General features: G+C 36.9%; 1 protein-coding gene across 1 annotated transcript in view; it reads right to left on the bottom strand.

Moving 5' to 3' along the window:
- LOC125048050 overlaps positions 1–14,702 on the bottom strand; it is a 15,261-nt gene continuing 559 nt past the window's right edge. Inside the window, exons 2-4 of the mRNA XM_047646676.1 lie at positions 3,937–4,051; positions 3,481–3,625; positions 1–952 (exon numbers count right to left, since the gene is read on the bottom strand). Of these exons, the coding sequence (XP_047502632.1) occupies positions 565–952; positions 3,481–3,625; positions 3,937–4,051 (648 nt within the window). The 3' untranslated portion in view covers positions 1–564. The remainder of the gene's footprint in view (positions 953–3,480; positions 3,626–3,936; positions 4,052–14,702) is intronic.

Here is a 14,702-nt window from a genome sequence, read left to right as displayed (position 1 = left end):
AATTCTTCACATTTTTATTAACAGTAAAAAAAAATACAGGAATATCACAAAGCGCAAAACAGTTTCTTAAAAGCTACAACTATCAAAAATAATCATCATATATAAAGTATTTTAATAATAATAAAAGGTACTGAGGTGTGAGAAATCATTCAATCATGAACGAAGGAAAATGTCGACTTTACTCTTCTGTTGCCATGATGCAACACACGTAATGAGAGAAATAACAGCTGACAATTGCATATTATGAGAGATATGTTGCATAATAAGGGAGAGAACAGCTGACGGTTGCACTGCATGATATATAACACTCATTGTTGCATCACGTTAAATAAACAAAAAAGTGTCGGGAATGTGCGACTGATAATAAGAAGCTGATACCTCGCCTTCACTACCCTCTCTTACACTCACCTTTTTTTTCATCTCTGTCACCTTCCATGTTTTCTCACTTCCATTCTCCGTTTTAACATTTCAACATTACTTTTTCCATGTTTTCTCATGTTTCCTTTCTCCGTTTTAACAATTTCAGAGCAATATAATCCCACACATTCTCTACGACTCCCCAAGTCATTTCACTCCTGGAAACTCCACCACGCGAGACATTGTACGCAAATCCATCTCTGATTTTAGTTTCCTGAGCGTACCTTCGTCCATATTAGCGACAGCCATTTCGTAACACGGCGGATCAGCTACAGACGAAAGTGAATGAGCGTGTATGAGTGTGTTTACGCTTAAACGACCCTCTTCCGCGTATCTTTCTCCTTCTGCAGGAGTGCCAGACATAGGGATAGATATGTCAGACATATTATTCCGTGGAGAACCTGTCACGCGGATCGTGGAAACGGAATAAGATGAAAGAGTTTCATTAATTTCGGAGTCTTGGGAATCTGTGGCTTGGTTGACAGTTCCGTTTTCTTCCTGTCTGTTGCGGGATATCAGCCGACGGTCTGTCATTCTGGAAATTATAAATTATTACATTTAATGGGGGAATGAATGGAATTGTTTAGTCTCCGTGCTTTAACCTAGACTACGGATGTATTTTGGATAGTGAAGATGCAAGTACTAATCTAATATATTCACAAAGCCTTTCTGATTAAAATAATACAGTATTATCATTATTATTTTCAGTACTAGTTGTTGTTGTTGTTTTATTATTGTTGTAATAGTAGTAGTAATATCAATAGCAGGATTAGTAGTAAATAATACTAACAGAAACAAAGTTAATGATAACTAAGACAACAAACTCACAAAATCTATTACATCAACTTATTCGGAATGACAGAACAGTTACACTATTTCCCTTCAATGTAATATACGCCCCCATGCATTGTCTACATACATTATATTTCGAAACATACACATACATCTTATTCCCAATAAACGAATTCAAAACATTCATCATACTTAAAGAAAAACAACACAGATCTCATATCTTAACATGCATTCAATGCACTCTCTTGAAAGCCAAGTAAAACACACACACACACACACACACACACACACACACACACACACACACACACACACACACACACACACACACACACACACACACACACACGAATACACTGTCTACATGATGAAATTCCCATTTGCTTAACATTACTCGAAGGCTTACAAATCTACACTTTGCCCTCGATAAAGCTACATTTTCAGGGTTTTTTTTTTTTCAGGTGATAAGTGACAGCGAGACCGTACAGAATAATGGTATCTTTGTATTGTCCCAGCCAACTGCCGTCTCTCATTGAACAGATACGAATATTGATAAGATTTTCATTAAGATTTTTCGCTATGCAGTGCAGTGGGATTGTAACGCATATCCTAAGAAATAATGTGATTCTAGGAAATATCTCTCAACATATGGGAAAACATATGAACATTTCACTAGATCGCTATGCTCTAGCAAGTAAATATTTATCTTGAAAATCTACACTACATAATATAGAGTATATGTTTTAGTATCTAAATGCTTTCTTATTAATAAAACCATGTCCGACAAGAGCGAAACTCAGGTTTATCTTTCGTATGCCTACGTTTTTAATCAACACATTTTAATATGTCATGCACAGGCAACAATAGTCATCATTGTTTTTATTATATCATTTAGGATTTAGCCGTGGACGAATGAGGTACGGGAAGTATCTCTGACAGATTTGTGTTTTGTTTACAGGATTTGTCTGAATGGACAAAAGAACATTACGAAAATTTATATAAAGTTCTGCATAATCAGTTTACTTCTTGTGTACGTATAACTAAATATGGAGGCGTAAACTCATGAATCTTTTTAAATGCAATTAATATCAATAAAGAAAAAAGTGACACATTCAAAACACGTAAAGAGTGATATTTGAAACCGATGTCGATAGACGAAGGAAAAAGTATGATAGGAGGAGCTTAGGGTCCGCGCATTTTCAACTGATTTCGATAATTCTAAAATCGTTTTATTTGTAATTTCAAGATGCTGATAACTAAGAACTTGTATAAACGGCTATTTCCTAATGTATTATCAGTAAAATAGTGATTGATAATCCAATATAATTAAAAAATAAAATCAGATTCGTTAACTTAAGCACGAAACATGGCATCGTTGTTGTCGCGTCCGGCCGGGGAATCGCGAATGAGAGATTAGACACTTTCTGTAAGCAGAAATGAAGGCTTATGTGTTTATGTTTAATTTTGTTTGTGTTTATGTATGTTTATGTTTGCGTGTGTTTGTGCTTATATGTGTTTATGTTTAGATGTGTGTGTGTGTGTGTGTGCTTGTATGAGTGTGTTTGTTTAAGTGGGTGTTTGTTTGACTAAGCATTTGTTTATATGTTTGTTTGAGTGTGTGTATGTATTTGAAGTATGATTTTATGTATGATTTTAGATTTACTACTCTCTTCTGAATGTAATTTTCATCTTAAATCGTTTTTTCTGTTTCTTTACATTTTTATTTTCTCCTTTTTCATTTTTTATTATCATTATTATTATCTATTTCTTGATGACTATTCATTTTATGTAGCTTACTGGCATCCTCTTTATCAAGCCAATCATACTCATACTAGACTTCACAAGCCAGTAGATTATTATCTACGGCAGGGATAGTGATTAACATTTGTATGTGTGATATTTTTTTTTTTTTTTTTTTGTGAGATAAATATATGTGTATTTTGTTTTTGTTTTTGGTTTACTGTTTTTGAGTGGGGAAGAACATGTCGCTTTAAATATATGAATATATACTCTCCCTCTCCTTCCGTCTCCCTACTTTCTTTTCACCTTCTCCCTTCCTCTCTCTCTCCTTCCCCCTCCCATTATACCCCGTCCCTCCCCTCTCTTTTCTCCTTCTCCCTTCCTCTCCCTCTCTCCTTCCCATTCCCTCTATACCCCGTCCCTTCCCTCTCTTTTCTACCTTAACCATCTCTTTTCTTCTACTTCTTCCCCTCCCTCTCTCCTTCCCCTCCCTTCCTCCCCCCTCTCCCCCCTCCCCCCTTCCACGCTCACCTGCAGGACGGGTGTCTCCTCAGGAACGACCTTCTCCACGACCACCTATACGAAGGAGGAGGGTCGTGGTTCACGTCTTGGCCGTAGGACCTGTTGAGTCTGCATTTGCCAAGGGCGGCCATTATCGATAGCACCAATAGTATACCTGGAATGTCGGGGGGAAAATGGGTTGTTGTGGGTAGGGATGCAAAGGTATGAAAAGGTATGTGGATGAGCATGTGAATACGTCATGTGGGTATACACACTCGAACAAACACAAGTACAATTTAGCTATTTTTAAAAACAAGTACAATCTAGCTATTTTTACTCCATTAAAAAAAAACAAAAAAAAAAGGAACACGTAAAAGTACACTCAAAATAATAATAATAATAATAAAATAAAGACACTTAAACACACACACATTAAAAAAAATACAATCCCATTTTCACACACACATACCACCCTAACAGCCTCACCTCCAGAAAACAGAAGGCTATATCCTGCCGTGTTGTCTATCCCATCAACAAGGAGCACAAAACCCATGCACATTAGGCAGGACGACGTTAAAATAGTCCCCCAGATGGCGCACCACTGAAAGATTAACAAAGGGGTGAGGGAGTTGTTATTGTAAATCTTTTTGTAAAACTTACCATTGTTGTTTTTATATTGGGGTTGTTATTGGTGGTGTTGTTGTTGGTGGTGTTGTTGTTGTTAATGTTATGCCAATAATCCTAAACATTATTGATGATATTATTGTTATTATTATTATTATTATTATTATCATCATTTTATCATTATGATCATTATTACAATCGGTTATTATCATTATTATCATCATTATTTTCAGTTATTATTTTTTTATTATTATCATTATTACAATTATTATCATTATCATCATTAACATTAATAGTATATTATTATTATTATTATTATCATTATTATTACTATTATGACCGTCGTCGTTATCATAGCCATTGTCATTGTTTTATCGATGACATATTAATGCCAGCATTACTATATTTAGTAACATCGTTATCTTGCTATTGCTCCTTGTGCTATTCTTATGATCATTACTATTATCGTCATTACTGTTATCATTATTAGTGGTTATTCCTATGTTTCTACCACTTTTATAATTATTCATTTTATTATCACTGTTGTTGCTGTTGTTATTAATATCATTATTGTTATAAGAATGATTATTATTGCTATCATCATTATCACTATTTTCATTATTGCTAATGCCATTATTTCTTTTTTTTATCTCGTTTTGACGTTTTTATTTTCCGTTTATTCTTGTTGAAGTAACTCCCTTCGCTGCGGATGGTATACGTTGTCATATGGCTCTTGAATGCATTTGTATCAATCCATCATGAAAAAAATGTGTATATATATATAAATATATTTCTGCCGCGTCAACATCCAAGATCATTAGCGACAAATATAGCAATAGATGGGGCTTGGGGGCGAATCCTACAGGTAAAGTTTTTTTTTTTTTCGTTTGTGAATTTCAAGAGCATTAAAGTGTTAAAGTATTGTGGCGAAAACGGTAAAAAAAATGAGTTAACGATTAGGATAAGAAGAAGGGGATGAAGAAGAGAAGGAAAAGGAAAGGAGGAGAAGTAAAGACCTTGCAAAATTCGTTAAGGCGAGGGCTGAGGTCCAAGGTAAGACTGATCCCCATAATGGGCCTCAGTCTCCGTCTCTTGTACCTCCCCCACGTCAATAACAAGCAAGGGACTAAGGAGAGGAATTGTACATGAAAGTACTGTAAATTGCAACCAACTTGTATCGTCATTGGTCTTTCGCAATCAAATATCTCCGACCCATATATCCTTTTCTTCTTCTTTGTTGGATTTCTTGGCTATCAACCAGCGGCATGTGGCCAAGGTTATTAAGCCAATGGATCCTATTTATTCTATCAATCTATATAAGGTCATAAAGTTTTGTCTCTCTTAGAAAAGTGATTACTTTATTTATTATTTTTTCATCATTTGATAATATATTTGATAATGTGAAATCTTTGTTTTTTTGTCTGAAATAATATTTTAGTTTTTGTCTATTGTTGCTGTAGTGGTTGCATATTGTGAGTATATGGTTTATTGTTAGGTTACTATTGCAATGGGGGCATTGTGCAGGGAATTTTTTCTCAATATAGGGAGTGAGGTGGGTGAGTCTTGTAGCGTTGACCCTAAGTCGGGCCAACACCACCTCCTCCCTTCTATCTTTCCTGTGGGATGTGTCCCACAGGTCTATGGTTTGCTTGATATTGTTTGTGAGTTGGAGGTTGGTCCACTCACTTTGCCACAGGAGATGTAATTTTGCTTTTATAAGAGACACAAAACACCTGAGATCTGTACGAACTATGGTAGTGTCCAGATCGCCAGTTGACCCGGCTAGTTTGTCAGCCTGTTCATTACCATGGATACCAGAGTGACCTGGTACCCATATTAGCTTGATTGATTTGTTGGCACCGTGTAATTTACGAATGATATTACCCAGCAATTCATTATTAGTGGTTTCTAATGATTTAATAGCTTTAAGTGAACTTAATGAATCGGAAAAAATAATTATCCTATCGTGGGTCGTCGATAGTGCAAAGTCAATAGCTTTATCAATGGCAAAAAGTTCAGCAAGAAAAATCGATGTATGATTCGGCAATCTAAACTTTAGGTCACATTCAGTCGACCATACACCCGCACCTACACACTCATCTGTCTTGGAGCCGTCGGTATATATATGAAAAAAGGATAGATGTTTAATAAGGATCTCTCTGAACCTCTGGCGTACCTCACCCTCCGGCGCCATGGCCTTGGCTGATGGAAGCCAGGCTTCCATGATAGAAAAATTGGGGGTTTCCCATGGCGCTATATTTGACTGAACCAGGGTATCGATGGTAGAGAGATCTATACCGACTTTCTCGACGAGGTCGTGGAGTCTCGTGGCAAAGGGCCTAGTGCCTCCATTGCCATTAGGGTGGCTCGGGTCTCGAGCCACCTTTGCGGCATAGGTCAGTGCCAACTGGCCGCGTCTGAGTCGGAGGGGAGGTACTCCTGACTCCACCTCAAGACGCTCGATCCGAGTACATTTTAGGGCTCCAAGACACACACGCAAACAAGCATTCTGCACAGCATCCAATCCTTTCAAACTTGTTTTCGATGCCGAACCATACACGATTGACCCATAGTCTACTTTAGACCTAATCAGGGCTTTATATACCATTAGCAAAGACTGTCTATCAGCTCCCCATTTATTACCAGAAATGCACTTTAATAAATTTAGTGCTCTTCGACATTTATTTTTTAACTGACCAATGTGGTCTTTCCAATTGAGTCTACTATCAAAAAGTAGCCCAAGAAATCTTGCAGAATTTTGAATAGGTATTGGGTGGTTGTCTAGAGTTAGCCTGATGTTCGGCTTCCTCCTATGTGAAAAAATTACCCCAATACTCTTTCTATTGGAAAACTTAAAACCCCACTGGAGGCCCCAGTTATGAATCATATCCAGTGCCAATTGGATGCGATTTGCTGAGAATTCTGCATTATTGCTGGAATGCCATAATGCACAATCATCAGCGTACAGTGAGTATTTAAGATTCCGAGGAGGAGCTGGTAAGATGTCATTTATCATACATAAAAATAATGTTGGTGACAAGACACTTCCTTGTGGGACCCCGTTTGCCTGGACAAAAATGTCCGAAAAAGTGACATTGTCAGAAAACAATTTGACAGTAAACGTTCTGTCAGAAATGAAATTTTGAATAAAACAAGGCAAGTTTCCACGTAATCCGAAAGCATAAAGTTTTCTGAGTAGGCCATATCGCCATGTCATGTCGTAGGCTTTTTCTATATCTAAAAATACTGAAATCAAAAAATCTTTTTTGGCAATTGCCTCTTGAATATGACTGTCCAGCTTTACTAGTTGATCGAGAGTTTGGCGTCCCTTTCGGAAACCGCACTGCTCGTCAACTAGTAAATTACTGGAATTTAAAAAATGCAATAGCCTACTGTTAACAATTCGTTCCATGACCTTGCATAAGCAACTTGTCAACGCAATTGGGCGGTAGGAGATGGCAAATCTGGGATTACCCCCTCCTTTCAATATGGGAATGATGTGGGCGAAGTGCCATGAGTTTGGAAAAGTGTGGCTTTTCCAAATTTCATTGTACACTTCTAGCAACTTAATCATGTCATCATGATTAAGATGCTTTATCATCTCATATCGAATCTCATCGGGGCCTGGGGATGTTCCTCTACAGGCTTCTAGGGCTCGGACAAGCTCATTCATTGTAAGATCTTGGTTGTAATCAAAGTCATCTCCTGTGGCAAAGTGAATTGGTTGCAGCTCAGCCGCTTCCTTGATGGGCAGGAATGCGTGATGATAGTTTGCTGAGCTGCTTGTATGAGAGAACTGCCTGGCGAGTGCATTAGCAATGTCTCTAGGAGAATCCAAGTTGTTACCTTCTTCAATGATGTTTTTTATTTTAAAAGATGTTTTTTTCTTATTGATTTTATTAACAGTGGACCAAACCTCTGATATTTTTGTATTGCTGTTTATTGTAGAGACAAAGCTCCGCCAGGAGTCTCTTTTTGCTTGTCTTATTACTCTACGAGCCCTAGCTCTTGCTTGTTTGTAGTTGCAAAAGTTCTCATTAGTGATGTTATTTTGGAAAAGCCTGTAGGCCTTATTGCGTCGGCACAGCGCCCTGCGGCAATCTGGTGTCCACCATGGAACTCTATGCTTAACGCTATCTGTCGAAGTTTTAGGAATGGATAGCAAAGCTGCTTCTAAAATCGAATTCTGAATATTGTTTACTTTATCATCAATGGTTTCTCCAACAAGTTCGAGCTTGACGCTCCTTGTGAAGGCGACCCAGTCTGCTTTTTTTACGTTAAATTTAGGCGCTGAAGGCGTTCTCACTGTGTCGCATGAATATTTAATCAAGATAGGAAGATGATCGCTTCCCAACGAGTCGTCAATGGTGTGCCACAGGCACTTGGCTGCTACTGATGATGAGACCAGTGATATGTCTATAAAGCTCAAATTCCCGGTATTATCGTCCACCCGCGTGGGACTACCATCATTCAGAAGGACTAAATCAGACTCGTTAATCAGCTTAACTACTTGCTCACCTCTACCATCCACCCGTAGGGAACCCCATAACGTATGATGAGCATTAAAATCACCTAAAATTACTTTATTTTGTGGCAGACGTTCCTGAAGAGCAAAAAGCTCATCATAGATTATCACTTTATCAGGCGGACAGTAAACTGAACATATAGCCAGATACGTGCCATTAATTTTTACTTTGCATGCGACAAACTCCAAAGTAGAATCAATAGTCACTTCTGTAAAAGGGAGGCTTTGGTGGATGTACATGGCGACTCCGCCTCCACCCCTACCCTCACGATCCTTCCGACATAAATGGTAGTTCCTGAGCGATACGACCTCGTCAGAGACGAGGTTTGTCAAATGAGTTTCTTGGAGAACGATAATATCGGGAGCATAGGACGAGGCTAATAATTTAAGGTCATTTACTTTAGATCTAATACTTCGACAGTTCCATTGTATAATGGTTGACGCGATGATTACGTTTTATGGGGTTTGGAAGTGCCTTGTCCACCAGTTTTTATTTTATTTTTATGGGAGGGAGGCGCCTCCTCTCCCTCGCTTCCCGGGGACCTCTCACGGGATGGTTTGGAGACAGAAGCCTCCATGTCCTGCACCTCCTGGCGAGGGAGACGACTGACAGACTGCGACCTGCTTCTCTCTCGAGAAACCGATCGCGAGCCAGACGAAGTCCTCACAGGAGTAGCCCGGACGGGAAGGTGCGCTCCGGACTGTGATTCGGTGTCTGCTTCCTTAAGATGTTTAGGCTGGGTTGATGCAGCCATTTGATCAACCAATTTTGTCAGTTGATATACTTTAATATTTAAATCTTTAACGGTTTGTTTGAGTTCGGCAATTTCCTTATCCTTAGCTGCAAGCTGTTGACTGATATCACTTGTACTAGGGTTGTTGCTAGTTACCGCTGCAGCATAGGAAGTATCGGGTTTGTGTGTCAAACTTTCCACTTTCCTCTTAGCTTCAGTATAACTAACTTCATGCTTTCTCATATATGCCAATGTTTCAGTCTCCTTCTTCAGGATGCTGCACTCGGCAGATCCTGAATGATGGGGACCTTCACAGTTAGCACATTTGGAAATTTTGCTAGTACATGTGATGGTGTCATGGGCTTCAGCACATTTACGGCAAGTGAATTTAGAAGAATCTTTGTCAATACATCTTAATGAGGTGTGTCCGAATTTTTGGCTTTTGGACATAAGGTCTTACTTGTACACGTTCATAACCGACATTGACATATTCAGGGATTCTATTCAAGGCAAAAGTCAAAAAACACAGTCCAGTTTTCGTTCGCACATTCCCGTCCTTCTTGGTCATACAATGAACGTCCACTACGTCTTGGTCCTTCATGCTCTCAAGAATTTCACTTTCATCCATCGTCCTCAAATCCCTGTGAAAGATTACTCCCTTACAGGTATTTGGGCCAATAGGAATAGTTACTTTGACTCGAAGATCATGAATTTGCGTCAGCTTAAGTAAATCCTTAATCTGGGAGTTGTATTGTACTTTAACAAGGAGGCTTCCATCTCGCAATTTTTTTACAAAATCAAAGTCGCCGTCCACTTGACCATCAAGGACCTTTTTGATGATAAAGGGGTTCACGTTCAGAAGCGACTGATTTTCATTCACGCATTTTACATTCGCGAACCTTGCATTCTGGGTGGGGATTGTGAAAATTGGTCGTCTCGTCTTGTCATTAGTGGGGGTTCCGTTGTTCGTCATCAGATTGGTCTTAGAAGGGTCGTTAGTCGCCCCTCCTCCTTGAGGAGGAGAAGGGGTAGCCGGGGTATCACTCATACTGGGTATCGGACCAGGTCCGACCCCTTTCCTCAAAATCGTAGTCCTGAAGGGACAAAAAACCTCTTAACTTTTGTTATCAACCTAACAGCAATAGCTAAGAGAGTAAGGCAGTTTTTCGTCCTCTACCCCCCCAGTGGAAGCCTGGTTGCGTTCTCCAGTACCACAGAGGGATCGAGTTATGTGTGGGACACCTCCTTACCGCCGAACTTGCCTAGGCGAAGGACGGTAATTCAATGCCCACCCCCCAAGCGAAATACGGGAGTTCCGAGGAACTCCGGTAGGCTCAGGAAAGTCACATTATAAGGAAAAGATTTCAGGACCAAAGAAAAAGTGCGCCCAAATGACGCCCCAGACTACTGGGCCTCCCTACCCAGGGGTCAAAGCCACAAGGGCTACCCTGGTGTAGAAGAGAGCTGCGGGTCTGGGGTGGGGTGCTGACTACTACTACTGTAGCCTCGTGTCACCTGCAAATACTAGAGCACTGAAGGTGCTAGCTAAGCACTATAATGATCTGTAATTACAGGATTTACTTTATTTAATTTACTTTACAACTCAGAAGCAATAATATCAAGTGAGACGAGAGGCCCCGGGCTCCAGGGTAGCTCTTGTGGCACAAGATTTTTAAGTTTATTGCTGCTGCGTTACGGACAAGGTGTTGACTCAACGAAGTCTGAAACACGAGTGCCATTTATCCGGAAAGTTGATATATGTTTATATCTGTTGACTGATGACGTATGGGAATGTTATAGTACAGTTGCGGAGGGAAAATCCACAGAAATGTTTTCTTTTCTGACTCATTTTCTTTAATTATGGTTTTACTCAACGTGATGTAAAAACGTGTGTTGTATGTACGTAGGTCGTTAGAGTAAAGAGCCAATTTGGGTGGTTAGAGTAAATCATTAATGTGGGTGTTTAGAGTAATTTATAAATGTGTGTTTTTATAGTAAAGAACAAAGGCATGTGGTTAAAGTAAATTATAAATGTGGGTGGTTAAAGTAAACATTTCAGACAATTTATGATGGTCAAGTGAATGTTATTTTAATTTTCTTTCTCTGCTTTCTTTGTTTTGCTTATGAATGTTATTTTCTACAATATATATGCATTAAATAACCGGGTAATAACAACGTTTATAAAAGCAATCAAATGCATGAGGATGATGGTGATAGGAATAATAGTAACACTAATAATATTGATGATAATAATCATAACTATAATAATAATAAGTATAATGATAATACGATGATAGTAGTAGTAATAATAATAATAATAAATCATAAGTAACAATAATAATAATAATAAATCAATAAGTAACAATAATAATAACAACAACAATGACTATGATAATAATAATAACAAGAAATAACAACAACAGCAATACGGATGATAATAATAGTAATTGTTATAATGATAATGGATGAATAAATGAATAGATAAATAAAATAATAATGACAATGCAATAAAAGATACATAGATATTGAAGATTTATTGCTTACACTATTACAACCACACCAACATTACTGTTAATACATAAGATTTATCTTTGATAAACATATTGACAAGGCTGAGGGGTACATATGTAACATAACGTGAAACAGATTTGACAGTATCATTGTGATTTCGCCATACGGTTGTAAAAAGATATATATATATATATGTGTGTGTGTGTGTGTGTGTGTGTGTGTGTGTGTGTGTGTGTGTGTGTGTGTGTGTGTGTGTGTATTATGTTTTAGTTGTAACCATTTGGATGATTATGATAATCATGAAAAGAAAGGTTTGATCAGAATTTGTTTTATTTTCATCATTTTGGTAATACGTAAATGTGTATAAGTGTATGTATACATGTGCGTGCGTGTTACATAAACAAGCAACAGTTATTCCCAAAGCCTTTGCATTAAACTTTTTGAAAAATGTGTGGAAGATTTGAATAAATATCATCTTGCCGTTTAGTTTTCTGTATTTTGCAATGTAAACCACGTCCTGTTATTGCAACTATGAGTCACATGTTATGACTTTTTTGCCAGAGAAATTTTCACACTTTCATACCTGCGTCACTGTCAATCACTTTCTGCCAGCATGTCATTATCAATTACGTTTAGTTATTGTAGCATTCAACACTGTATTGTTGCAACACCATCAACCACATTCTGCCCTTTTTTTCATCATTTGCATGAACTTGCAAACCATACACTGTTTGCAAGTGTATGGTTTGGGGGGTGTAAATCAGGCATACGTTTTTTAGAACATCATAAAAATGCCAAACTGGATCAAATTAAACATTACAAATTATTTACTACCTTCGTATATCGCACTTACGAAATCAGTAACATGTGCAGGAGATGGACTATTTTATTTCTAATACAAAGATACGTTTTATCCATATGATGAAAGTTCCATGGACAAACACAGGATAAATTTCAATGGTTAAATCTCTACGGTGTAAAGGAATGAACTGATAAGCATACATACATACGACGCACATACACACATACAAACACACACATACATAGGAGTGTCAGATCCAAACAGGCAGTCACTATAGGACACCTTGTCGTCGTATGTATGTATGCTTATCAGTTCATTCCTTTACACCGTAGGGATTCTATGGCAGAGATTTTCATTTTTATCTTGTTGCTTTGTTCACTGTGAAGGGGGGGGGGGATTGTACGTTCTTAACTTTACTCCGTCAGGTCTTAAGAAAAAAAACTAACTTGCAATAATAAAGTGATATACAACAATAAAAACTTTATATGATTTTTTTTACCAAACATGTATATATGTGTGTGTGTGTGTGTGTGTGTGTGTGTGTGTGTGTGTGTGTGTGTGTGTGTGTGTGTGTGTGCTCATTTCCTAATCATTCTGTTATTGCGTCATCGTCAACCACAGTTAACAAAGCGTGTTTGTTATTGCATCATCTCCAATGCACTACCGACTGATAGCAAACCAAATTTTGATATTACAATTTACAACCATAGTGATGTAATATCCTATTCGATTTCAACTGTATATAATGATGAGTGCAATAATGATGCTCATTATGATAATAATGATGCCGTTGTTTTTGAATGCGATGGGGATGAAAATAATATTAATGTTGATGATAATACTAATAACCAAAATAGTACTACTAATAACACTAGCAATAACAGTAATAAAAACCCAGAGATAAATAATAACAACAACAACAATAATAATAATAACAATAACAATAACAAAAAACATCTTAACAGAAAACAAAATCACCATTTCCTAAAATACTACTAACATCCTGCCTCATTCTTACACTAAACCGGAAGTTCTCTCTAGTCCTAAAATCCTTGCACTGAAACGACGTGATCAGAAACAGGATAGAAACGTCAATACAAGTGCAGAATAAGAAAATATACTTGATAGCCAGACTTTCATATATCCTGTCCTTATTTATACTGTTGTAGTTTGGGCTTTTGAAGTATATGGTTTGTGAAGATGATATGTATGTGTATGTATGTTGTTGTTGGTGTTGTGGGATAGTTTGATTGTTTAAAGTGGTTGGGAATACTGTGTTCTATTACTGTTGCTATGTATATATATATATATATATATATATATATATATATATATATATATATATATATACATATATATGTGTGTGTGTGTGTGTGTGTGTGTGTGTGTGTGTGTGTGTGTGTGTGTGTGTGTGTGTGTGTATCATATATAAATATATTTGTATATATATTATATAGAATATATATATGACATATATGAATATATACATATATATGCATATATATCTATGTATATATTTCTATATATATACATATATCTACATGTGTGTGTGTGTGTTTGTATGTATGTGTATATATGTATGTATGTATGTATGTATGTATGTATGTATGTATGTATGTATGTATGTATGTATGTATGTATGTATGTGTGTGTATGTATGTATGTGTGCGTATGTATGCCTGTGTGTGTCTATATATATATGTCTATTTATATACACACGTTTAAATATATATATATATATATATATATATACATATATATAACAGTTTATATATATGTATATATATATGTATCATAACAATATAAATTCATACATATACATAAATTATACATACATGTATATGATATATATATATATATATATATATATATATATATATATCATATATGTGTTCATTTATATATATTTACATATACAATATACATACATGTAAATACACACGCACACACATAATTGTGTGTATCTATATATATATAATTATATATATGCTCACACACACATAACAATATAAATTCATACATATACATAAATTATACATACATGTATATGATATAT

The sequence above is a fragment of the Penaeus chinensis genome, chromosome 42, assembly GCF_019202785.1.
Source record: "Penaeus chinensis breed Huanghai No. 1 chromosome 42, ASM1920278v2, whole genome shotgun sequence".
In the NCBI taxonomy this organism is placed as follows: domain Eukaryota; kingdom Metazoa; phylum Arthropoda; class Malacostraca; order Decapoda; family Penaeidae; genus Penaeus; species Penaeus chinensis.
The sequence above is the reverse complement of the archived record's forward strand: the minus strand, read 5'-3'. Positions and strand labels throughout refer to the sequence as shown.